General features: G+C 40.3%; 1 protein-coding gene across 20 annotated transcripts in view; it reads left to right on the forward strand.

The window, feature by feature from the left end:
• The window catches only part of NEB (nebulin), a 215,212-nt gene that overhangs the window by 40,810 nt on the left and 149,164 nt on the right, over positions 1 to 25,238 (forward strand). For all 20 annotated transcript variants that reach the window (XM_059167362.1, XM_059167344.1, XM_059167346.1 and 17 more), the window contains exons 28-46: positions 633 to 830; positions 3,770 to 3,877; positions 5,739 to 5,837; positions 6,601 to 6,705; positions 6,792 to 6,899; positions 8,348 to 8,659; positions 8,764 to 8,970; positions 11,702 to 11,806; positions 12,473 to 12,580; positions 14,467 to 14,778; positions 15,758 to 15,964; positions 17,980 to 18,084; positions 19,351 to 19,458; positions 20,588 to 20,899; positions 21,601 to 21,807; positions 22,279 to 22,383; positions 22,540 to 22,647; positions 23,269 to 23,580; positions 24,943 to 25,149. In XM_059167362.1, coding sequence (XP_059023345.1) covers positions 633 to 830; positions 3,770 to 3,877; positions 5,739 to 5,837; positions 6,601 to 6,705; positions 6,792 to 6,899; positions 8,348 to 8,659; positions 8,764 to 8,970; positions 11,702 to 11,806; positions 12,473 to 12,580; positions 14,467 to 14,778; positions 15,758 to 15,964; positions 17,980 to 18,084; positions 19,351 to 19,458; positions 20,588 to 20,899; positions 21,601 to 21,807; positions 22,279 to 22,383; positions 22,540 to 22,647; positions 23,269 to 23,580; positions 24,943 to 25,149 — 3,333 coding nt within the window. The remainder of the gene's footprint in view (positions 1 to 632; positions 831 to 3,769; positions 3,878 to 5,738; positions 5,838 to 6,600; positions 6,706 to 6,791; positions 6,900 to 8,347; positions 8,660 to 8,763; positions 8,971 to 11,701; positions 11,807 to 12,472; positions 12,581 to 14,466; positions 14,779 to 15,757; positions 15,965 to 17,979; positions 18,085 to 19,350; positions 19,459 to 20,587; positions 20,900 to 21,600; positions 21,808 to 22,278; positions 22,384 to 22,539; positions 22,648 to 23,268; positions 23,581 to 24,942; positions 25,150 to 25,238) is intronic.

Genomic DNA, 25,238 nt, shown 5'->3' on the forward strand with positions numbered 1-25,238 from the left:
TCTTATTACTGCTGCAATCTGAAGCTTCTTTTAAATCGTTACTAAAATTAAACTTGGTATGAAAAAAACCTTGGGATTCTCAGTGGGGCTTATCTACTGTCAAAAGTAGAATAGCCAGGTTGGGAAAAAAAAAAAAAAAATCAGTAACCATTTAAAGATGACATTAGGAAAGCCAAGTAGTCAAGAGGACAGCTTTATTCACTAAGTAGTCATTTTATAAAATCTGAAGTACGAAATGACCGTCATATAATTTTTATCATTAAAATTTTTATAATTGGAAAACAGATCAAGGATTAGATGACTTCAGTAAAAATAACACTTGTTAATGGTCCTTGCAAAAACCTGTGTTAAAATAAAATATCTGTCAGGCACAGAAGCTGTGGCCCATTCCTGATGTCTGACAGTTGCTCTTTTATCTAAAAAGAGATTTGTTCAGATATGTCCACGTTTGACTTTTTTGGAGGGAAAGGGTTCAATAATGTGTAACATATGAACAAATTTTAGGAAAAATAACTACTCAGCTATTGGAATGTGCTTCTGTAAATTGTGTTTGTTGTTTGTGAGAGACTACTGTGAGTGTCTGGAAATCCATTGAGGGTTTGTGGTAATAAATGGAAATTTCTTATTCACAGCGTGAATATCGTAAAGACTATGAAAAGTCAAAGACTATCTACACGGCCCCTCTTGATATGCTCCAAGTCACTCAAGCTAAGAAATCTCAGGAGATTGCTAGCGATGTGGACTATAAGCACATCTTGCACAATTACAGCTACCCTCCCGATAGCATTAATGTGGATCTCGCCAAGAAGGCTTATGCGCTGCAGAGTGATGTGAGTAATTGGATTTTCTCTATTCCCTTTTTCTAAGGCAGAAACGGAAATAATCTTTAAGTGGAGTGAGATTTTTTTGACATTCCTCAGTATTGTCATTGTCTTCTGTATGGAGCAAGTATGTAATGGGAAATGACCCTTGTGGCTGGAGGAGCCTGTGCCCTTTAGAGTTAGAGAGACCTAGGTCTAGCATGAACTCATCACTCCGTCCCTTTGGGAAAGCTCTCAGCCTTGCTGAGTCTTAAGTCGTCCTTGTGAAATTGGAATAAAGTAAAAGAATTGTTTTGAGAATTTAAATGCATGCAAACACTTAGCTAAGTGTCAGGCCCCAGTGAATTCTCAGTAAACATTCACTGTTATTATCTTCGTTATTATCACAATGATCTCATTCATTGTTCTCAATAACTTTTTACCTGGATAGCTATCTTGTCTGAAAATAAAGTATCTTCTATCATTTACAGCATCAATTTTCATAATCACTGAGGTTTTTATCTGCAAATGAAAACTTGTTTAGGCAAATTAATTTGAGCTACACAATTGAACATCTCATCCTAACAATTCTATTCTATTTTTTTAACGTAGTGACCACATAACATACGCATAACATAAAACTTGCCGTCTTTATCCTTTTTAAGTGTACAGTTCAGCAGCAGTTAATAATATTCACGTGGGTGTGCACCCAGTTCCCAAAGCCTTTTCATCTTAGAAAACTGAAGCTATAGCAGATCAACAACTCTGTGCTTTTCCCCTCCTTCCAGCTCCTGGTAGACACTCTTCTATTCCTGTTTCTATGAACTGGGCTACTCTACAGACCGCATATATGTAGAGTCATTCAGTCTTTGTCTTTTTATTACTGGCTTATTTCACTTAATGAAAATGTCCTTAGACTTCATGCGTATTGTAACGTGTGTCAGAATTTCCTTCCTTCTTGAGGCCGAATAATACTCCATTGTATGTGCATACCACATTTTGCTTATTCCTTCATCTGTCAGCAGATATTTGGGTTGCTTCTATCTCTTGGCTATTGTGAATAATGCTTCTGTGGACATAGGTGACCAATATCCCTTTGAGATCCTGCTCTGAATTGTTTTGAGTATATACTCGGAAGTGGAGTTGCTAGATCACATGGTAATTCTATTTTTAATTTTTTGAGGAACCATCCTCCTCTTTCTACAGCAACTCTACCATTTTAAATTCCCATCATTAACAATCTTATTTTATGCATTATTATTTCTTTAATTTTGCTATGTTTCTTTCTCCCAAGTAAATTGTAAACTTCTCAAAGGCAGGAACCCAATAATTTCTTGATTTTTCATTCCAATTAAAAGACCCACACTAAAGAACAATGATTTGGGCTCCTGGGTGGCTCAGTGGGTTAAGCCGCTGCCTTCGGCTCAGGTCATGATCTCAGGGTCCTGGGATCGAGTCCCGCATCTGGCTCTCTGCTCGGCAGGGAGCCTGCTTCCTCCTCTCTCTCTCTCTCTCTCTCTGCCTGCCTCTCTGCCTGCTTGTGATCTCTCTTTGTCAAATAAGTAAATAAAATCTTTAAAAAAAAAAAAAAAGAACAATGATTTGAATTTTATATCTAGAATTTAAGTTTTAGGTACTATCCATAGCCAGACAATAAGAGTAGCCTATTTTATTTATTTATTTATTTATTTATTTATTTTTTAGAGACGAGAGTTGGGTATGTGGGGGGGCAGAGGGAGAGGGAGAGAGAGGATCCCAGTGCAAAGCCTGATTCAGGGCTCAATCCCACAACCATGAGATCGTGACCTGAGCTGAAACCATGAGTTAGACACTTAACCAACTGAGTCACCCAGGCACCCCGAGAGTAGCCTATTACTTTGATGGCATTAAGTATGTCTCCAAAATAGGAAAAATTCAAATGATAATGGCTTTCCATAGCAAATTATATGAGCGCAACCATTTTATTTATTTATTTATTAAAGATTCTATTTATTTATTTGACAGATCACAAATAGGCAGAGAGGTAGGCGGGGAGGGGGGAAGCAGGCTCCCTGCTGAGCAGAGAGCCAGATGTGAGGCTCGATCCCAGGACCCCGAGACCACGACCCAAGCCTAAGGCAGAGGCTTAACCCACTGAGCCACCCAGGTCCCCCTGAGTGCAACCATTTTAAAGTGGATCATTAGCCAGTGTAGAAACGCTCCTAAGCTAACTGTTACACATGAAGGGCAGTGTGTGCAAACACATAGTGCAAAACTTACTTTCAAGTCTTATCAGAAAATGAGCAAAATTATCTGTCTTCAGTGTGGCCATCAGTCCTAATTTGACCAAAGAAACAAAATACTTGGAGTTCCAGGGAGCAGACATCTCACATTTGATTATCTAAATATAACTATTTTATTTATTCTTTGAAGTATAGCTTTAAATATAGCACTTGTCCAGCCTGGAATTAGAGTTCCACATACTTCCCTTCAGTTAGAAATAAAGATGAAATAGAATATAGACCAGCTAGAAGAACAGTAATAACCTAAGGGCTGTTAAAGTCTCTCACCAAGGAAATACTTAAAATAACCTTCATATGGGGCACCTTCTGCATGGCTCAGTCAGTTCCATGTCCCACTCTTGGTTTTGGCTCAGATCATGATCTCAGGGTCTGAGAGAGAGCCCCACGCTGGGCTCCATGCTCAGCCCGGAGTCTGCTTGGGATTCTTTTTCTCCCTCCCTCTCTGTCCCTCACCCCCACTCTCGGCTTGCACTCTGTCTCTCTCAAATAACTAAGTAATATCTTTAAAAAAGAAATAACCTTTTTTTTTTTTTTTTAAAAAAAAAAAAAAAAAAAAGAAATAACCTTAATGTATGAAGTAAGGAAGCTGGTCAGGAATCTTAACATCATTTGGGGTAAATTGTTAATGATTTTGTGAATAAGGATGATGCTGAGCAGAGAACTGTAACCTTTCTCTTGGTGTTTTAGGTCGAGTACAAAGCTGACTACAACAGCTGGATGAAAGGTTGTGGCTGGGTACCTTTTGGGTCCTTAGAGATGGAAAAGGTGAAGAGAGCTTCAGACATCCTGAATGAGGTAAAGCCATCCCGTGTGCCACAGAGAGAGTTGGAATGTGATGTGTTAAAGCCCCAAACCATAGAAGTGCCTCCTTTTACTGCTTCATTCTCTAGCAGTGTGGCTGAGAAAAAAGCACTTACCACAGGCATGAATTATCCAGGTAGATAAGCTTTACATCAGCAAAATCACTGATGTTAACCATTCATGAAAAAAATATTTTAGGGCACCTGGGTGGTTCAGTGGGTTAAGCTGCTGCCTTCAGCTCAGGTCATGATCTCAGGGTCCTGGGATCGAGCCCCGCATCGGGCTCTCTGCTCAGCGGGGAGCCTGCTTCCTCCTCTCTCTGTGCCTGACTCTGCCTGCTTGTCATCTCTCTCTGTCAAATAAATAAATAAAATCTTTAAAAAAAATATTTTAAACAACTTTTTCATGGTTTAATTTGCATACCACAAATTTCATGTATTTTAAGTGTACACCTTAGCAAGTTTTAATACATTCATATAGTTGTACAGTCATCACCATGATTGAATCTTAAAATGCTGCTAGTATATCAAAGTTTTCTTGGAAAATTCCTGCTCCCATCTCCAATGCCAGGCAACCAGAGATCTGCTTTCTCTCTCTATAGTTGTACTTTTCTAGAACTTTCTTTTGCATCGGACTTCTGTCATTTATCACCATGTTTCTGAGGCGCATCTATGTATCTGCCTATGTCTGCAATTCATTCCTCATTATTGCTGAGTTAGTGTTCCTTTGTAGCTGTATTGCATTTTGGCTGTCCAGTTGGTGAACACACAGATTCTTTACACTTTCTGGTTTTATGAATAATGCATATAATGAATATTACAGAAATTTTCCTTAAAGTATTTTACCCTGTGTCCTATTCTGGATGACCTTGAAGTAGTCTATAAGTTATTATTGAGTCTGAGGAAAAGGAGTGATGACTTTGCACTCTTTACGTAGCCAGGTTCTGTCCCTTCTTCAACAGTGGAACATTCCCACTGCTGTCAGGTGAACCCATCATCAAGGAGGTCAGCCTGTATAAAGAAGGGACAGAGGTGCTGTGTGAAGGTTGTCTTCACACTCAAGTTTCTGTTGTTCTGTGCTTGTCCTTGCTTTTGGTGAGCAACATTTTATCCCAGAGGTTTTTCATGAAAGTTCTTCTGGGTTGGTGGTTTTCAAAAGTCTGAAGCTGAGTGATGCTTCTTCATACACAGAGCGGGATGTATAACATGCACAAAGCAAGAAGACTAGAAGAAGAAGTAGATGGAGAAAGATCTAGAAATGTAGCTAGAAGTTTCCAGCTTCCTATTGGAACACCTTCCATTGTCCTCTCTCCTGTAGCTCCTCAGTGCTTTAGTGATGACCTGTGTACTGACCACACAGAGGCTATAGAACAAGAGTCCTCCCTTTCTTATGGGAACCCCTAGCTATTGCCCTAATTCCTCGATCCCTCCTCCCTCAACCAGAGAGCCTCTTTCAGTTCGAGCAACAGCCACCTGAAAGCCTGTTAGTGTCACGCAAAAGACACTCCAAATATCCTCCCATGCCTTTCTGGTAACCCTTTAGTAAACCTTGTGTTGTTTCTGGGTTCTGTTTAGCAGAGAGTACCCTCTTTCGTTTCACAAGCAAGGAATTGTCTGGTTCCTGCAAGTTGTATTGGTCTGTTCTGTCCCAGACCATCCAAAATTAAGCCAATTTTTTAAACACCGGATTTTATATTGTATTCATCTTTTCCTTCAAGCCAGCCAAGAACCGAGTATTTTTATATTTTAAAATCCAGAAAAATCCTTGTCCCTCCAAAATAAATTTCAAGGATTTTTATGTATTAGCCTTCATGAAAGTAATATTCTTGTTTCTCTTGTTTTAATTCACCAAACAGAAAAAATACCGCCAACATCCGGACACTCTGAAGTTTACCTCAATTGAAGATGCCCCAATCATAGTGCAGTCGAAAATCAACCAGGCCCAGAGAAGTGACGTAAGTATTCACTCTATCTGTATTTTAATACATTTGACTCATACCAGTATGTCTGTATTCTAAACATGCTGATTACCTGCAGTTCTTACGTAGTCTGAAGAGACCCAGTTACATGAGCAAATGTGTACCTCTCCCAGCGGCTCCTTAGTAAGCACACTTCATTCCAGTCTTTTGAGTATTATGTATGCTGTGCTGACTGTCCTTTCAGCCATCTAATGTCGCTTCCCAAGGAGAAGGTCAGGGGCTTCTCCTGATGACAAGAAACACTACAAGCCCATTTCTAGGGAAGACCGGGAAAATGAATACTGACAACACACCTTACAGAGGAGTTACACTGTAAGAGCTAAGACATGAATCATGTAGATTAAAATCCACCCTAGGGTCCTATCTGTCACCCACAGGTGGTTTGCGTCCCACCTGATCAGCCTTCTCTGTGCTCAGAAAAGTTTCTACAGGTTAACATCTTTATCAGGTCATCTCCCTGGGCTAACTTCTGTGAGGTGCTCTTACTGGAGTTCCGAGCTTCCTAGCACATACTGAGGGACCTTGGCCAAAGCTGAACTGGCACAAGGTTAAGATCCTGAGCATTGCATATGAGACCTTGAAGGCCTACAGATCTTTGCAGGTGAATGTGGGAATGACCCAGAGAACGTCTTTCATGAAAAGCACCGTTGTGCCATGTGATCTGTTCCGAGATTATTTTCCTGTGTCCTTCAACCCTTTCCCCTACTTGTTGGTTCATGCATTTCTTTTCATCTTTCAGGTTGCCTACAAAGCCAAAGGAGAAGAAATTCTTCACAAATACAGTCTGCCAGCGGACCTGCCCCAGTTCATCCAGGCTAAAGTTAATGCCTACAATATCAGTGAGGTGTGCCCATGAGCTCGGCTACTGATTGTGCATGAAGCCCTTTCCAAATGGGCCTCGGTTACATTCAGACGACTTTTTTCTTTCAGAATATGTACAAAACAGACTTGAAAGATTTGAGCAAGAAGGGATATGACCTGAGATCAGACGCAATTCCCATCAGAGCTGCCAAAGCTGCCAGGCAGGCGGCAAGTGACGTAAGTCCTTCCGATGGTTGCCAGTGTGTAACTAGAACATGTGGGCAGGGGTAGACCTGTTGTCCAGAAGTCATCACATCTGCTCTCCCCAGCTGGAAGTGAGTCCTGCTGAAAACTATTTAGAAAGGAAAATTCCCTAACCAGATCTAAATTTTCCCGGGGGTAAGGATTTGTGTAACCTTTACTGACCTCATTCTATTGAGGCGCCCAAAATTAAAGGTCTCCTCCGTATTTCTGCACAAATTCACATTATTCCCTTTGTAGAAATAAACAAATCACTCACTCTTTAAGTCTTAATAGACTCCTGCTAGTAAGATCCAAACTTGCTTAATTTATATGAATTCCCTCTTTCCCCTTATTATTAATTTTTTTTTACTTCATTGCTTCCAGAGATGGATGAATTGGCCCTAAGGTTCATAGCAGTTGTTAGGTTCCATGAAAGTTAGAAATTTTGTTTGTCTTTGTTTCTTTTCCTTATCTTACTTTAACCCAGCCACAAACTAGTTACTTTCCTCTTTGAGATTCAAATCAAATTGACTCAAACCCCCACCTGTTGACCTCAAGGAAGTGGGATACCCTCCCCCCTGCTTGTTGCAGATATTCTAAGGTTTATTGTCTTTCCATCACCTCTGGCTCCTGGTTTGCCCACCGTGATTTTGCTCTAGCTCACCTGAACTCTCATGCCCTGGACCCCCTTGTTTTTCTGGTCCACACGATCCAGAGATGGACACAGCCCTGTCTTTTGGTTCCCCTAATCCCAAACACAACTTCATTGATTGTTTGAAGTGAAGTTGACATTGCACTGATGTAAATAAATTACAACTGAATTATAAAAGCCCTACCATCCAAAATTCCTTACCCATTCCCTTTCTCTGTGGGTACTATCCTCCAGCTCCTCCCCACCCCTACACACACACAAACCTTCCTTCACATCTCTGCTTTTCAGTTTCCCATGCTTCTTCCCAGATCTCCCAAGCAAGGTCAGTTCTTTTCACTTTATTACTCAGAACCAATTCACGTTTACATAAACTGGCTCTGGGTCTCCCTTTGAATATCCAAAGACTCATTAACATTCTACCACCACTCACCTAGGCAGCTATTTGGGGTCTCCTGTAGCAGCACAATATAACTAATAAAGATTGCAGAATGTTCATCTTTTCATTTGTCTCTACAAGGAACTTAACTTTACCTTGTCACAGACTCGATTTTTGGCCGTGCTCCTACCCCGACCTCTCTCAGGTGGCCAAAGCAGTGACAGCCAATCAGATGGGCTCTCTGTAGCATTTTAATTTTACCAGGCTGCATTTCAGACTGTATACAAATGGATATCTAATTGTTTGGTTATTAAAGTAATTTCTGGGAAGCTCAGTGTTTTAGGTCATAGCCTCATTGTTTGGTAAAATCTTCATAACTACATTTTAAGATCTGCCCACTTTTGTTTCCCATAGGTTCAGTACAAAAAAGATTACGAAAAAGCCAAAGGGAAAATGGTTGGCTTCCTGAGTCTCCAAGATGATCCTAAACTGGTTCACTCTATGAATGTGGCTAAGCTACAATCAGATCGGGAGTATAAAAAAGACTATGAGAAGACAAAAACAAAATACAACACACCCCAGGATATGTTCAACGTTGTTGCAGCCAAGAAAGCACAGGATGTTGTCAGCAATGTCAACTATAAGCATCAGCTCCATCATTACACCTATCTGCCTGATGCCATGGACCTGGAGTTGTCTAAAAATATGATGCACATACAGAGTGATGTAAGTGACACGTACTCCCCAAGACAATCCCTACTCCAGGGTCAGAACCTACGTGAGAACTCACTGCTGGAGGCACTTACTCCTCTTTTGTCCCTTTGCTGTAGAACGCCTATAAGGAAGACTACAACAACTGGATGAAAGGCATAGGCTGGATACCTATTGGCAGTCTGGAGGCAGAAAAAGTTAAGAAAGCGGGTGATGCCCTGAATGAAAAGAAGTACAGGCAACACCCAGACACCCTCAAATTTACCAGCATTGTGGACTCCCCAGTGATGGTCCAGGCAAAACAGAACACAAAGCAAGTTAGTGATGTAAGTACAAGAGGGGGGGCGAAGAATGGAGGGAGGCTTTAATGAAATAAATAGCATCTCAAAATTTTTATTCTTCTGAGCCATTAATTTTCCTTTTACTTTATTTAATTGAAAATAATAATTTTTTTAGTTATATATATTTATATTTACTTGTTATTTTAATAATATAATAAATACAATTATTTTTAGTTTGGGGGCCCCTGAGTGGCTCAGTTGGTTAAGTGTCTGACTCTTGATTTCATCTCAAGTCTTAATCTCAGAGTCGTGAGTTTCGAGCCCTATATTGGATTCCATGCTGGGTGTGGAGCTTGCTTCAAAACAAAGCAAAACAATACACAGACCACAACAATTATTTTCAGTTTGCACACTCCCATTTTCTTTTTCTTTTATCTTGCTGTTTATTTTCATTTTTAAGATGTCTTCCTTTTTAGCTGCCTTTGAAATACTCTGTTGTTGGATAAACTTGTGATGTTTATCCACTTTCATACTACACATGTGCGTACACATGCAAAATTTAGACTTAAGTTCCAGACACTTTTTTTTTTTTAAGATTTTATTTATTTATTTGACAGAGATCATAAGTAGGCAGAGGGGCAGGCGGTGCGGGGGTGGTGGGGGAAGCAGGCTCCCTGCTGAGCAGAGAACCTGCTGTGGGCTCCATCCCAGCACTCTGAGATCATGACCTGAGCCGAAGGGAGAGACTTTAACCCACTGAGTCACCCAGGCACCCCAAATTCCAGACACTTTAAAGTAGCAAATTCATCACACTCACTTCTATATTAAGTTGCTTATATTTGCTTTTCATATATAAAATACTAATACTGGGAAATAATTCACATGAATATGTGGTTTTACTTCTCAAAACTCATCATACATCAATTATTATAGAAGCTTTTAAAAATTTAAGTCTTGGAGATTTGTATGTTTTTTGCCTGCTTGTCCAAGAACGATGTATATGACCTGGCTAAAGTCAGATCAAAGGAAAGTTTAGTGTATAGAAGAATTGAAGGGACATCGAAAGCATTCATTTATTAATTCATTGAATGAATGTTTTTGAACACCTTCCCTGTGCCCGGCATTGTATCATATTCTGATGGTATAAAGATGATGTAGGCGGGGATTAGTGAGTTGTAGGATACAATAAGGTTATAAGAGTATGAAACAAAAGCATGGATAGAACTAGAACATTGCCATACCAAGAGGTGAATGCTACAAGAGAGGTATGTGCCAAGTACAAGCCGAGTACACACGCCAGGGCTTCCCAGGCAAATAGGCAAGGGTACATTCTTGGCATGAAAAAAACATAATGACTGACAAGAGGTAGTGAATGGAAAGACAACGAAAGGCTTGGGATTGTTACCTGATCATTGAGGGTCTTGGGTGCCCACTTGTACTTTGGAGTTTGTGGGCTAGGTAATGGGAGGTATTGAAGATTTTGATCCATGGAGTTGAATTATCGGGTCTGTGTTCTAAAAGACAGCTCTGACAAGGAGTACTGAGACTGCATTGGTGAGGGGAGAGATTGGGCCTAGGAAGATAGATTAAAAGCTGCTACAGAAATCCAGCAGAAGCCTCATTTGGAGCTCAACTGAGTCAGTAGCAATGGCAAAGGAGATGTGTAGAAGGTAGACTGGATGAGATTCTCTGAATGCTTAGCTATGGTTTCTAAAGGCAGTGAGGAAGTAAAGATAGCTCTTGGGTGCCCAGAAGAAATTTTTTTAGTATTGGAGGATTCAAATAGATATCAGCCTCCTTAGACTTTGTGATACAGACATAGCAGTTTATGTGTGATAGCCCACATAAACGTGCCTGAGGGCTTCCATGGTCAACGATAGTCGAGACATTGGAAAGCTACTTGTGATTCCAGTTGTATTGTTGACTTTAGAAATTAAGCAGTTTCTTTCTTTTCTATTACCAAGAGAAGGATACAATACAAGTTCTATATCATGCACCTAGATGTCTTTCTGACATCTGTAAAAGGATAAAATAGGGTCAATATGAAATGGTAAACCTTTTATGTACATTAGGTTTACATATAAGGGTCTTCATATTATGAGGAGATTATTATATGATTTTACTCTTATAATTATAACTGGAAAGTTTTTAGCAGAAGTGAAAGACTCGTTCTAAATGCCATTTTCTGGGAATCAAAAACCAAAAACAAGACTTTAAGAACTGTTGACTCTACTAGCAAAGACTGGATTTTGCTGGCTTTGGTGAATTCTGTTTATTCAAGTTAGGGTTGTATATTTGAACTTATTTTCCATTCATCTCTAGCAGTCAAAGTTCTCTGTTTTCTATTTTTCTCTCTGTTTTAATACAGAGTTTTAAATCTTTCTAAAGATAACAAAATGCTTGAGTTCTTTAAAAATGGGAAAATATCTTTGGTGGTTTTTAAAAAAATATTTTATTTATTTGACAGAGAGAGAGTGAGCAAGAGCACTTGAACACAAAAAGGGGGAGGGGCAGAGGGAGAGGGAGAAGTAGGCTGCTCCACTGAACAGGGAACCCAATGCACGGCTCGATCCCAGGACCCTGGGATCATGACCTGAGCCAAAGGCAGGCATTTAACTGCTGATCCACCCTGGCACCCCTGTTTTGATGATTCTTAACAATAGAAATACTGGGGGAATGGTGTGCTAGGGAATAACTCCTTTAAATGTGCAATTAAAACATTTTCCTTTTTTGTGCTATGGGTAATGGATTTTAATTTTGTGATTCTGTGTTGCAGATCTTATACAAAGCTAAAGGGGAAGATGTGAAGCATAAATACACTATGAGTCCTGATCTTCCTCAGTTTCTCCAGGCCAAGTGCAATGCTTACAATATAAGTGATGTGAGTAGGGTTTTTGATGGGGTGTGAAGTCCAGACATGATGGCACAACAGTAGAATTTCAGAACAGGATGGGGCCTTGATAATTATTTAGGTCAGTTTTCCACACACCTCCTTATGAAACCTATCCCATGATGAGGGCCCTCTGCTTCTTAAGTCAGCCTTTTCAAGGGTGGGACAACTCAAAAGGATGTAACATTTTCCCTTACGAGGAGCCCAACATCTATTCCTCTGAAACTTTGATTTAGTTTTCCTAGTTTTGCAAGTGGGGGAAGGTGATCCTGCAGCGAGATAAGAATTAATGAAATCCTTTCATTACAACAAACCTGACATTTCTGAAACTTGCTACCAGGTCTTCCCTTGACCTTCCTTTCAGAAGAGCGGACGACTTCATTTTCTCTAGTTGGTCCCCACACACCAGAACCTTTATTCCACTCCTCTAGATCCACTCCAGTTTCGCTTTGGGTGAATAATTGGTGCGGTGTCCTATAATTTCATGCTATACAAAGTGTGACATTTGCTAATGTGACTTTCCCGAAGCAGAATGGACTGTAGGAGATTCCTTTAGCTTGTATGTAGAAACAAAACAAAACAATCCCCACAATTTAAGAATCACTTTAGCTGATTAATACACAGTATGCTGACATCCTTTTCCTTTTCACATCACAGGTCTGTTATAAACGGGACTGGCATGATTTAATAGCCAAGGGGAACAACGTGCTGGGGGATGCAATTCCCATCGCTGCGGCCAAAGCATCCAGAAACATCGCCAGTGACGTGAGTACAAATTTTAGGTGAAATGTTGGGTGATTGCCTGCTTTAAAAGTAATCAAATGTGTGCTGGCCTAAATGATACCACATTGAAAACAGTATGTTGAATTAATGACATTGAAATTCTCCACAAAATGTTGTTTTGAAAACCTGTCACTTTTTCAGCATTCCGTGATTCTTTTCAGTTGACCCCACTTGGTGGAGCTGTCAGAAATCTGACAGCCACTTTCTCCCTTGATTCATAGGCCAAATTACCTTTACCGACACGTTTCCCTGACGGCCCACATTTATTTTCAGTGAGAACACCCTAACTGACACTAACACTTTAAATTCAGATGACTGCCTACATTATGATGGTATTAAGAGGATTGAAAAGAAAAAAAAAAAAAAAGATTGAAAAGGTGTTAGATAAAATGTAAAGATTTTATAAACCAAATGGGAAAAGACCCATTTTTCTTGAACATAATTTTGTGTATGTAAATTGATGTCCATGTCATCTGTATTAGGAAAAGTAATGCACTTATACATTTTCCCGTCACTGAAGATCCGAAATTTCAAAAAGCACGCATGCCCAGTAGGCTTCGCTGCCGCGCACTATTCTGGGGGCTACAATCACGGTTGGAGAAAAGAAAGACACCACCTGTGTGTACAGACCACATGGGAGCTAAGGTTGTAAGAATTCTACAGCTTTCCTTATTAGGATGTCACGGAAAACATGTTCCTCAAAGATTTATGCACCACTGTGAAGTAAATTTCTAGCTTAAGGACTAAGTGCAAGTCTATAGTGTGAGGTTTATTTTTTTTGTTTTTTGTTTTTGCCTTAGACCTTGAGCAGAGCTTTTTCTAACATGCCTAGACATGTCTTGATAGTCCTTCTGCCTGCTACATTCTTTTTTTTTTTAACTTTTAATTTTTTATAAACATATAATATATTTTTCTCCCTGCCTGCTACATTCTTGTTTACAAATCAGTGCATAAATGACAGGAGCAGAGTGTCTGCAGAGTTTAAGTGGATTTGAGTTCTCTTGCATAAAAATTAAGGTTTCGTCCTATTACCTACAGTATAACTCCATCTACACCCCACCGCCAGTTCCAGCAGCGAGAGACGTTGGGCTGCGGAGCCTGGACGGTGCGGTTTTTACTGTGCAGGAGAAGCTCACAGCCAGCCCTGCCCTGCAGCAGCTCCCGAGTTCCGCTGCAGCCGCTTCAGCAGCGAGCTTGGAAAGTAGCTGCTGAGAAATGCGTGGGGAGGGTCTACCTGTCTATGCAGCATCTAATTTGATGCCACCTAGAAAGAAGAGGAGTTTTGTTTTAACCTTATTACACCAGCCTGAGACAACACAGTAGTTTTCCATCCCCCAACCCCAAGGACACTGAGTGTGAACTTGCATGTAGACCTTTAGAGTGTCGTCTGCATCTGTTGCAAACATTATCACCCAGCCAATGGGAACAGCAAATGGAAGATTTTCTCAATAATTTCTAATGTTCTGTGATGTATGATAACATACTGTGGTGAATTTTGGGAAAATTCACATCCCAGGAAACCAAGAGGTACTGGCCTTTTATTTGGAATGTGTCTTATTTATATCAAGCATGAAAATTCAGATGGCTTTAAGTAAGGTTCTACATGCAAATGCATATGTAGGATTTAGAAACTGGTCCTGAATTTATCATGATACCCATTTGTGATCCGGCAGTGTTGGAAATAAATGTTTTCACTCTGAACTTTCTGGGGCACATGGGAGTGGGTGGGTTTGCATTTGTTTTTTGCATTTCTGGTACATTCTTCCAGAAAGCGACGATGTTTTAAGTTACCTTGCATGTGAATATACTTAACTACATCTAATGTTATCAGTGCCTAGGACTTTGCTAACCAAATTTTGCCTTTGCAGTATAAATACAAGGAAGCTTATGAGAAGTCAAAGGGGAAGCATGTGGGTTTCAGAAGCCTCCAGGATGATCCCAAGCTGGTCCATTACATGAATGTGGCAAAGATGCAGTCAGATCGTGAATATAAGAAGAACTATGAGAACACCAAAACCAGCTACCATACCCCAGGGGACATGGTTAGCATTACTGCTGCAAAGTCGGCCCAGGATGTCGTCACCAACGTCAACTACAAACAGCCCATACACCATTACACGTACCTCCCTGATGCCATGAGTCTCGAGCATACCAGGAATGTGAATCAGATTCAGAGTGATGTGAGTATATATAATCTAACAGACACAGAAATGTTGGTACTTAAGGGATAATCATTTCTTCCTGTTTTAGTAGACTTCACAATACAGGAAGATATTTGAAAAATGTACTTTAAAATAAACAGTCATTATTGAAAGACTAAAACAGAGGCCTGGTAGACAAGCTGTGTTGTTGCTGGCTTTCTGTGCTCCTACTGTAATCATTGATACTGTCTTTATTAACTTGTGGATCAAAGGTAAAACTATATTCCATCAAGTGTATAAACCCTTGGTTCTCTACAAGAGGAAGTAGCTGCTCTTGGCAGGCTGGCTCTAATGGTGATATATAGAATGCAAAATAGTATTCTCTCTTCTTTCTGAATTCAGGAAAGTTTTTTTTCTTTTTTTAACTAAAAATCACACTCTGATGCATGTTAATCTATGTGACAAGTCATCTAGAATGAACCAGGGAAGCTTTGTGATTGCAGCATGATTCATGGAGAGCTGCACGGGGAGGCTGTTTAATATTCAGGGCATTTCCTTCTGCAGGAACCAGATTTCTGCAAGAATCATCCTCTGTGAGGGAATGTACGGTGTTCATTTATTATTGCTCAACGAAGGTGTCTCTCCCCAGCTGAGATCATGAATAGCCTAGGCGGACGGGATTGGTGAAATTCAAAGTCATGGGGTTTTCAGTGAAATCAAAAAGAAAGCCCAATTTATTGTCAAAAGAGACAAAAAAATTTTTTTTAGCATTAGCCATGGAAATATGTGGCCTAGATTCCCTCTATGTTGTATAATGCACTCTAACAACAGAACTTTTTCTTATTACCAAATTCTGGGTAAGAAGCTCAGTGGCACATACGTGGTGAAAGTCTTCCTCTCAGACATGAGCATGCCGGAAGGGGTTCTACTCGTTTCTTCTGGGCAGAATTGCAGATTTCAGAGACACCCTTTGAATATTCTGCAGGCTATCTCCTCATACGAGATTACTCTCTTACAGAACGTGTATAAAGACGAGTATAACAACTTCTTCAAGGGCATTGGATGGATCCCTATTGGTTCTCTGGAGGTGGAGAAAGTCAAGAAAGCAGGTGATGCTTTAAATGAGAAGAAGTATCGACAGCATCCAGACACCATCAAGTTCACAAGTGTGCCCGATTCCATGGGCATGGTTTTGGCTCAGCAGAACACAAAGCAGCTAAGCGATGTAAGTGGTTTCCCTTCAGAGGTGTTTATCCAGGGGCACCTGGGATTATCTGTGGATTTTATTTCTCAGACCAGACTCTGTTGGCACATTATCACAGATATCCAGCGGCGCCTGGGCAGCTTGGTCTGTTAGGCAGCTGACTCTTGATTTTGGCTTAGGTCATGATCTCAGGATACTGGGATTGGGCCCTGTGTTGGGCTCTGCGCTTGGCGAGGAGATGGCTTGAGGATTCTCTCTTCTCGTCTCCCTGTGCCCCTATCCCCACTTGAGTGTGTACGTGCACTCTCTCTCAAAATTTAAAAAGCATTTATCCATGAGTAACCCCCATTCCACGATCCCTCTTAATTCAACATGTGAACGTGCATCTGTGCTAGCGTTATCAACTGCTTTCAGGGATATGATAGAAAAGGTCTTGAACAAAGAGTATAAGGGGGAGAGAAGGAGGATTTTCCAAAGTTGCTTTATTTTCCAAATGTAGAGAATCTGTGCTATTTACAAGCAGATCCCTACCATTATACACTTGAAGTGAAATGAAACGATTACTGTTATCATCTGTGATTCCATCTGAATTGTAAACCAAGCTATTCATTCCTCTGAGTTGCAACAGTTCTACCTAGCTGCAAGGGGAGAAGGCGTAATGTCCTAATCCTCTTGCGTAAGAGCTGGATGTTCTGAAAGGCAAGCCAGAGAGAGGCCTCTGGGGAGGAGGAAGAGTTTACTTTCAGAGTCAGCTGAGCCTCATTCCGGAGCCCAGGTCTATCTGGACCCTTATTCTTAGCCAGAGCCTAATTACAATGCTCAGTGCTTTCCCTCATTGGGTAATTTCAGAGTTCCATTAAAATACCTCCACCAGAAAGAGAGCAGGAGGTAAAAAGCAAAGAAAAGAAGAGTTTGTGTGTTTTTAGCCCCAGATATTGGAAGCTGCTTGGCTCAGATTTAAGAATTATCCATGAATTTTCTTCTCAGGCCAGTCTCTGTTGTCACATTACCACGGGTATTTTGAGATGAGCTCTACTGTAGTAGTAATGAATATGGAGACGCTATTGATTTCTTTTGTTCTCGCTGTGGTTTTCCAGTCAGCTAGGAGAATGGGACATTCACTCATTGTCTACCCCATCCCAATAAATGCCATCAACATCTACCCAGTGACTCCTGCCAGAAACCTGAATGTCATTACTGGTGCCTCCGTGCGTGGTCCCAGCATCAGGGCACCTCGGTCTCTCCCAGCGTCCCGTGGGACACTTGCATGTCATTAAGCTGCTGGCAGTTGGTTAGGGCTTCCCTGTCTCTCATGGGGACAACTGTAGTAAGCTGGTATCTGGCCTCCCTGCCTGGGGTCTCCCGTGACAACTGGAAGAACTATCTTAAAACATGAATCACAGCTCCTCTTAAAACCTCTTAGTAACTTCTCCTTGAACTTAAAAGCTAAATTTGTTACCATGGCTGAAAAGACCCTCAGCTCTGTGGCCCTGCTCCCCATCCTAATTCTCCTCTTCGGCACACTTCAGCCCTGTGACACAGGCTGCTTTCCATCACTCATGCTGGCCTTGCTCTTTCCAGACTTGGGGCCCCAAGTGCTCTGCTTCGGCCTGGACCCCTCCCTTCTCTTCAAGGCTGAGCATAAAGACTATCTCCTTTGCTGATCACCCTTGTTTCTTTCCCAAAGTTGTTCTGTTTACAACACATCACACATTCTAGCTCTATCTTATAGTTTATATTTTTATTTTCTGTCTCCTTGACTGTACTGTAACTTTTAAGAGGCCATGTCTGCCTTTGTCAACACTTTACAGGCAGAAACAAACCTATCACCCTAGCTGGCCCGTAGAGCTGTCCAATAAATACTGGTGGAATGAGCAGATGGATATGTCTGGAACACCCTACCATGTAGTACTATAGGTATATGGCTTGGATACGGAAAAACACAAGTGATAACCTTCCTTTTTAAAGGGGGGTGTATTGATAAAACTGACATTATGTCAGCTAATGACACTTGCATTCTGCCTCCTTTGTTTTAGTTGAACTACAAGGTGGAGGGGGAGAAACTGAAGCACAAGTACACTATGGACCCTGAACTGCCTCAGTTTATTCAGGCCAAGGTCAACGCCCTCAACATAAGTGATGTGAGTATTTGGGCTGGTACCCGTCTAAGATTGCTAACACGGGCCTCTTCTTTCCAGTTCTGTCTAACTCTAGCAGCGAGAATTTTAAGGGCAGCAAACTGGGTGTGGATCTTTTGAGTCTCTGTTCGAGGAGGTCGTTGAGAAGACATGACCGCTGGTTAACCTGTGAGCTAGACCCGGGAGAGGCTCCTCAACCCTTCGGCGGCCCTTGGGATGTACACTCTGCCCACCGTTTTCAGAGTGGGAACCATCTTCAGGGACGCAGCCTTGCTAGAGAAGTAGGCTGTGGAGATCATCTGAATGGTAGACGGGACTAAACTCAGTTAAGGCCTCTGTAGAAACTTCTGAGATTGTGGTGGGCAGGTGAGGAGAGCTTGTCTTGTGGCTGCCCAAGACAAGCCTTGTATGTAAGTTCTCTTGGTTATTAAACCAGCCACCTACCAATCTGTGGGCTCCCTCTTTGTTCAGTTTCGTCTTGCCCTCCATATGCAGGCCGGTTTTTGAATCAACGGTCTAAAGACTGGCCCATTATCATGGAACATGGGACTAGAAGTCACCATAAACTTTCATTTGATACAGCCTATTCCAAATTGTGGACTATGATTCACTGGTGGGTTTTAAAATTAATCTAGTAGGTGATATTGCACTTATTAAAAAGTGAAACAAAATGAGATACACAAGATTGGAAAGTACAGTAGTGAAGAGTCTATAATAAGGACAAATATTGCTTTATAATCTTGTTTCAGTTATTAAAACTAGTATGAAAGTTTATTGTAATTTTCTTGAGAAACTCTCTTTTTGCATGTAACGAGCCTTTTGGGTAGTCTAGTACATAATTGGTGGTGATCTTTAAATTCACTATTATGAATTTTTACTTTTTGCTTTAAAAAAAAGTTGGTAAATTCTAATTTAAAAACATAAACCTGGATAAAATCATTCATTTCTTAAAAGATGACATAGTCATTTTCCCTATAATTTTAGGCTCTCTTTTATCTCCAAATAAACATTTTTTATACTCATTTCTATGCTTTTATTTAAAAACTTTCCCTGCTTTCCTAAGTAATATTTAAACATTAAGAGTGATTAAATCTGGGTGGTATTGAATTTCTTATTTTAGTTTTCATACCTCTCTATGAGTATTAATTGTTTCATCACAAAAAGTATAAGAAAATTAAAGTATTCCATGTTTAGAAAAAAAGCTTGAAAATATAGAAATGTGTTCAAGTAGAATAATAAAATAATAAAATACTCTTTCCTTTTTTCAAGTCTCATTATAAAGCAGACTGGAAGAAGACTCTTGCTAAGGGCTATGATTTGAGACCAGATGCTATTCCAATTGTTGCTGCAAAAAGTTCAAGAAATATTGCTAGTGATGTAAGTATAATTTGAAAGTAGAAAACTTTTCTTTATATTTTTAAAATCTCTACATGGTATGCGAGGCTGTGAGCTGTATTAGGAAATAAATAAATTGTAATATAAAAATATTTCCCAACAGCATAAGTGCCAATGACTTTCTTATATTACTTCACTTTAAAATCTTTAGAAATTCAATACAGTTGCTGCAAAGAAGAAAATCTTTGTTTTAAATCGTGAAGTAGTTGCAACTGTCATTGGTATCATTCTTATGAACTCGGAAACTGCTTTTTATTTGGATTTTCTCCAAAATGTCACTGTATTTTTAAAAAGCCTCCAAGTTTTTAAAAGAATACAATTTTTAAATATAATTTTCACAAAGAAAAAATCTGGTAAATAGGAAAACCAGGAAGAATTATAGATTAAATGATAGGATTTTAGTTACTTTCCTACTTACTTAATTACTTTCTAGAAATTAAGTTTTATTTTCATATGAATTGATATAATACCTTGATAGAGTAAAAACTCATTCATTTGGAGTCCAATAAAAATAAATTGTATAAGAGCTTTGCTAAACTTTATTCAGGATTATGCAAGTACTTTTTTTTTTTTTAAGATTTTTATTTATTTGACAGACAGACCACAAGTAGGCAGAGAGGCAGGCAGAGAGAGAGGAGGAAGCAGGCTCCCTGCGGAGCAGAGAGCCCGATGCGAGGCTCGATCCCAGGACCCTGGGATCATGACCTGAGCCGAAGGCAGAGACTTTAACCACTGAGCCACCCAGGCGCCCTATGCAAGTACTTTTAAAGCAATGCAAAGTATTTGGAAATAGATCATTAAAAAATGCACACCAAATCTTTAATAAACTTTTCAGGAACATTTGAGAATATTCAAAGAATCTCTTTATGAATAATCTAGATGTAAACCACACATTATCCCGTTCTTAATTATCCCCAGAGCAGATCTCAGGTCCCTCCATTAGAAATATTTTGTCAGTTCTTTATTTAAAAATTCTAAAAAATTTAGATGTTACGTGGATTCAGACCAAATTTGGTTATTGCTTAATCTGTTATGTAGATTCAGTCTAACACTTCAGTATTTCTTATAATTGACCCTGTCAAACTTCTGTCTGTCCTTCTTTTTCATATAGTTCAAGTATAAGGAGGCTTATGAGAAAGCCAAAGGCAGGCAAATTGGATTTCTCAGTCTTCAGGATGATCCTAAATTGGTTCATTACATGAATGTGGCCAAGATACAATCAGATCGTGAGTACAAAAAGGGCTATGAAGCCAGCAAGACCAGGTATCACACACCCTTGGACATGTTCAGCGTGACAGCAGCCAAGAAATCTCAGGAGGTCGTTACCAACACCAACTACAAACAACCCTTCCACAGCTACACTCTGCTACCTGATGCCTTGAACGTGGAACATTCCAGGAATGCAATGCAGATCCAAAGCGATGTATGTAATGGCCAACAGCTTATTGGCATAGAGTTAGTTATCCATTTCTAGCTGATGGGAGGGAAGAACAAGAACTTGGCAGTTCCATTTACCTCATCTTAAACCTGGCCGGACTCACTATAATCAGAGATCCTCTCCAGAATTTAGAGTTTTAGAATTTCACTCATTTGAACTATAACATAGCTTTAAAATTTGTTTTGGTTATTGTGTGTTTGTGCGTGTGTGTGTGTGTGTATGTGTATTAGACACAAGTACATGATGTATTCTGTGAAAAACTAAGAGACACAAATGGGTGCAATGTAATATCTTTTCCTATGTAAAATCCTTTTACCTTTTCCTTCAAGAAAGTTAAGTTTTAGAAAGGAATTATTGGATCAGTTTTTCCAGTTCAAAACTACCACAAATGCAATCACTTATTTTTTTTTAAGATTTTATGTTTAAGTAATCTCTGTACCCAATGTGGGGCTCAAACTCACGATTCTGAGATCAATAGTCACATGGTCTAGTGACTGAGCCAGCCAGGAGCCCCTGAATGCAGTCGCTTTTAAAATTCTTTTTTCCAAAAGATGGTAGGGCATAAAAAGCAGGGGATTCTCTTCTCCCTCATTTTTTCTTTCTTTTTGATGAAGAGTAAATCATCTACCCAAAGAAACCCAAGCCCTGACTCCTTCTGAAATGAAATTTCCTTTTTCATTGTAAAGAATCTATACAAATCCGACTTCACCAACTGGATGAGGGGGATCGGCTGGGTCCCGATAGAGTCACTGGAGGTGGAAAAAGCAAAGAAAGCTGGAGAGATCCTTAGTGAGAAGAAGTATCGCCAGCACCCTGAGAAGCTGAAGTTCACCTATGCCATGGACACGATGGAACAAGCACTTAACAAAAGTAACAAACTGAATATGGATAAGGTAGGTGCTCCCCTGCTGGTCTCAGCCCCAGAACACCTGACCCTGGCGGTGCTGCTATAATCGTCCGCATTTTTATCTTTCTGATGGTTGTGGTGGCGGTGGTGGGGTGGTGGCGATGGTGGGAGGGGGCATTCTATAACCCTCACCATTTCTAGAGAGATCTCACACACACCGATGCAGGCTGTCTGTCTACACCACGCTGAGGGTGCGACAGAACCGCAAAACTCCATGTAGTGTGAGGTTGGGGCAAGGTGGCATTTGTTGTCTTTGTGGAAGAGGGCTCCCTAGTTTGATGGTTTTTTCCCCCTCATTGTGTGTTCAGTCTCATCAGCCCATCTTCTTGCTATGTCATCCATTTACCTGTATTCAGAGTTCATCGCTTCTGTCGTGAGACGTGAGTCTCCTTCTGTCGACAGCGCTGTTACAGACTTGTCCCGCTGTACACTCATGTGCCTGTCCTCCTTGTTGCAGAGGCTCTACACTGAAAAATGGAACAAAGACAAGACCACCATTCACGTCATGCCCGATACTCCAGATATTTTACTTTCCAGAATGAACCAAATCACCATGAGTGATGTAAGTAGATTAACAGCAACAATAAAGTGGGAGAGGAGGCTGGAGGGAACTAATACTTAAGGAATGTCTCCTTTATATACCAACCATGCAAAATCAGGGTTCCCATTCTAACTCAAATAACAAGTTGCTGGTGCTATTCTATTTCATTCTATTTAGAAACTGTACAAAGCTGGCTGGGAAGAAGAAAAGAAGAAAGGATATGACCTGAGGCCTGACGCCATCCCAATAAAGGCTGCCAAAGCCTGTAGAGACATTGCCAGTGATGTAAGTGCTTCCACTGGGCCTTTTTTAGGCTGAGCAAATAAGAAGCAAATGAGCCAAATTCATGTGTGTGTATTCAAGAGCTGCAGTCAACCCTACCCAGTATCGGTGGGACCATCGTCCATGGAACACATAAGACATTTGTCTTCACCCAGTCCAGGGCCCTCTAATCATTTGTTCACTATTTGATGTAAAAAGTACTGGGTTTTGTTAAAATAAGTTGTTTTTTAGAGTATTCAAATCATTTATAGGCAGTTCTGAGCAAATATTGGATACAGTCTACTCATTTTACCCAAGAGATCACCTATTAGGCTCTTTCCTAAATTAAAGATGCACCATGAGAAATTGTACCTGTAGCCCATTCTGAGGAGACTGCTGAATGGGAAAAGCTGCTTTCTAAAGCACCCTAAGGCAACTTATTCATGGATCTCTTAGATTAGCTCTGAGATCACTTTCTTTCCATGGACTCAAGTCTGGCAAGAAATTTGAAGTAAAAAAATTTTGCTCCATCCCTGTGAGCTCTAAAACCATACACCGTTGACCAAGTTAATGGAATCTAATGAGTTATATTTTGCTCTCTTTCCTTCACTGTCTTCCTCACCGGGCCTCTTTTCCCATCCACAGTACAAATACAAGCAAGCCTACGAGCAAGCCAAAGGAAAACACATTGGTTTCCGGAGCCTAGAGGACGACCCCAAGTTGGTGCATTTCATGCAAGTGGCCAAGATGCAGTCAGACCGGGAATACAAAAAGGGATATGAGAAATCGAAGACTTCCTTCCACACCCCGGTGGACATGCTGAGCGTGGTGGCAGCCAAGAAGTCTCAGGAAGTGGCCACCAACGCCAACTACAGAAATGTGATCCATTCCTACAACATGCTTCCCGACGCCATGGGCTTTGAATTGGCCAAAAATATGATGCAGATTCAAAGCGATGTATGTGACAGACACATCATTTGCAGAACACTGACTATAGTTAATAAGCAAATTAGGAATGACCCTAAATGAAGACCTTTTTAAACTCCTGGAAGAAATTCCTGTGTAATTTCCCAGCAAGTTGTTTATTTTTTACCTTAAGTAGAGTTTGTTTCTTTTAACAAAAGGGGATGAGACATTCTAGACACCAAAGTCTTATTTTCTACCATTATTGCTGTGAGGATTGGGGGATGCTGGATTCAGCTAGGGCAAATGAAAATTTGTTTCAGAGAACATGTTGAAGGAAACATGTTGAGCAAAGAGAGTCAGAAGCAGAAACAGCTCCTGGTAAACAAGTAAGATGAAAGTCAGGAAGTCCGACTACTTGCTGGCTCCTGCCCCTCACTCCTAACCAGTGTTTATTCCACTTTTTCCAACCTCAGTACAAGCAATTGCTTGTATTACTTGCTGATGAAACATTGAGGAGGTGGAAGTTCTTGGAACAAATGTGAGGAAGGCACAGATTAGTAGCAAGAATTCAGCTGTAGAGGCCATTTATTTGGCAGCTGGGGAAAAAGAATTTTAATTACAAGCCAAAGGCAGGCCATGCCAAGCCCGTGTTTTTCTTTAGGAATGTAAGAGCTGAGCTCTTAATTCCTAAGCAGGTACATAGTGCCCACATTAAAGCACCGAGGAAGAGTTGTAGAGGAAAATATCAGTATTAAGGGGAAAAAAGCAAAATTTGCACAGAATACCAGTGAGGTTTCTGGCACACCCAAGGGAATTGTAACAATGGTGGGTGATCAAAGCTTATGATGAAATAGAGAATCGGAGTCCTGGTGAGTCATCTGTCAAGTAAGGAAACTTGGGGAATTTTTCTAAAAATTTAGACCGATACTCAGTGCTCATCAGATCACATGCAACTAATGAATCATTGAACACTACATTAAAAACCCATGATGTAAAAAAAAAAAAAAAACACTAATGATGTACTATATGTTGGTTAATTGAACTTAAATTAAAACAATGTATACAGGCCAAAAGCACAAGTTAAAAAAACAGATTGTCAGAATTTAAAAAAAAGCATAGTCACCTTTCTCGAGATCGCAGTCACATGATAGCTAATCTAGTTGGTATTTCCTAGCATTTTTTCCTTACGAAGACATTTAGGAAAACAAATCACAAAGATATTACTGCTTAGTTTTAATTTCTCATGCAAAGAAATGTAAAAAAAAAAAAGATAATGTTTAGGGACAAAAATGGTTGGAGTTCGATATACTATTGGTTGAAAACCCAAGTGGAACTTAGGAAATATAGAATACCCACTCCTGGTTCTTGGTAGCTTTGGTTTCTTCTGATCCCTGAACATTTCCTCTTTTGCAGAATCAGTACAAAGCTGACTACGTTGACTTCATGAAGGGCATTGGATGGCTCCCTCTAGGCTCACTGGAGGCTGAGAAAAACAAGAAAGCCATGGAGATTATCAGTGAAAAGAAGTACCGCCAACACCCAGACACTTTGAAGTATTCCACTTTGATGGACTCAATGAACATGGTTTTGGCCCAGAATAATGCAAAAATTATGAATGAAGTGAGTCTTTCAATATTGTAATATTTCTTGTACAACAGGAAAATGCCAGGCCTTCTTATATTTGACCTGCAGGTTTTGATAATAGTTTT

This window comes from Mustela lutreola, chromosome 3, assembly GCF_030435805.1.
Source record: "Mustela lutreola isolate mMusLut2 chromosome 3, mMusLut2.pri, whole genome shotgun sequence".
Taxonomy (NCBI): domain Eukaryota; kingdom Metazoa; phylum Chordata; class Mammalia; order Carnivora; family Mustelidae; genus Mustela; species Mustela lutreola.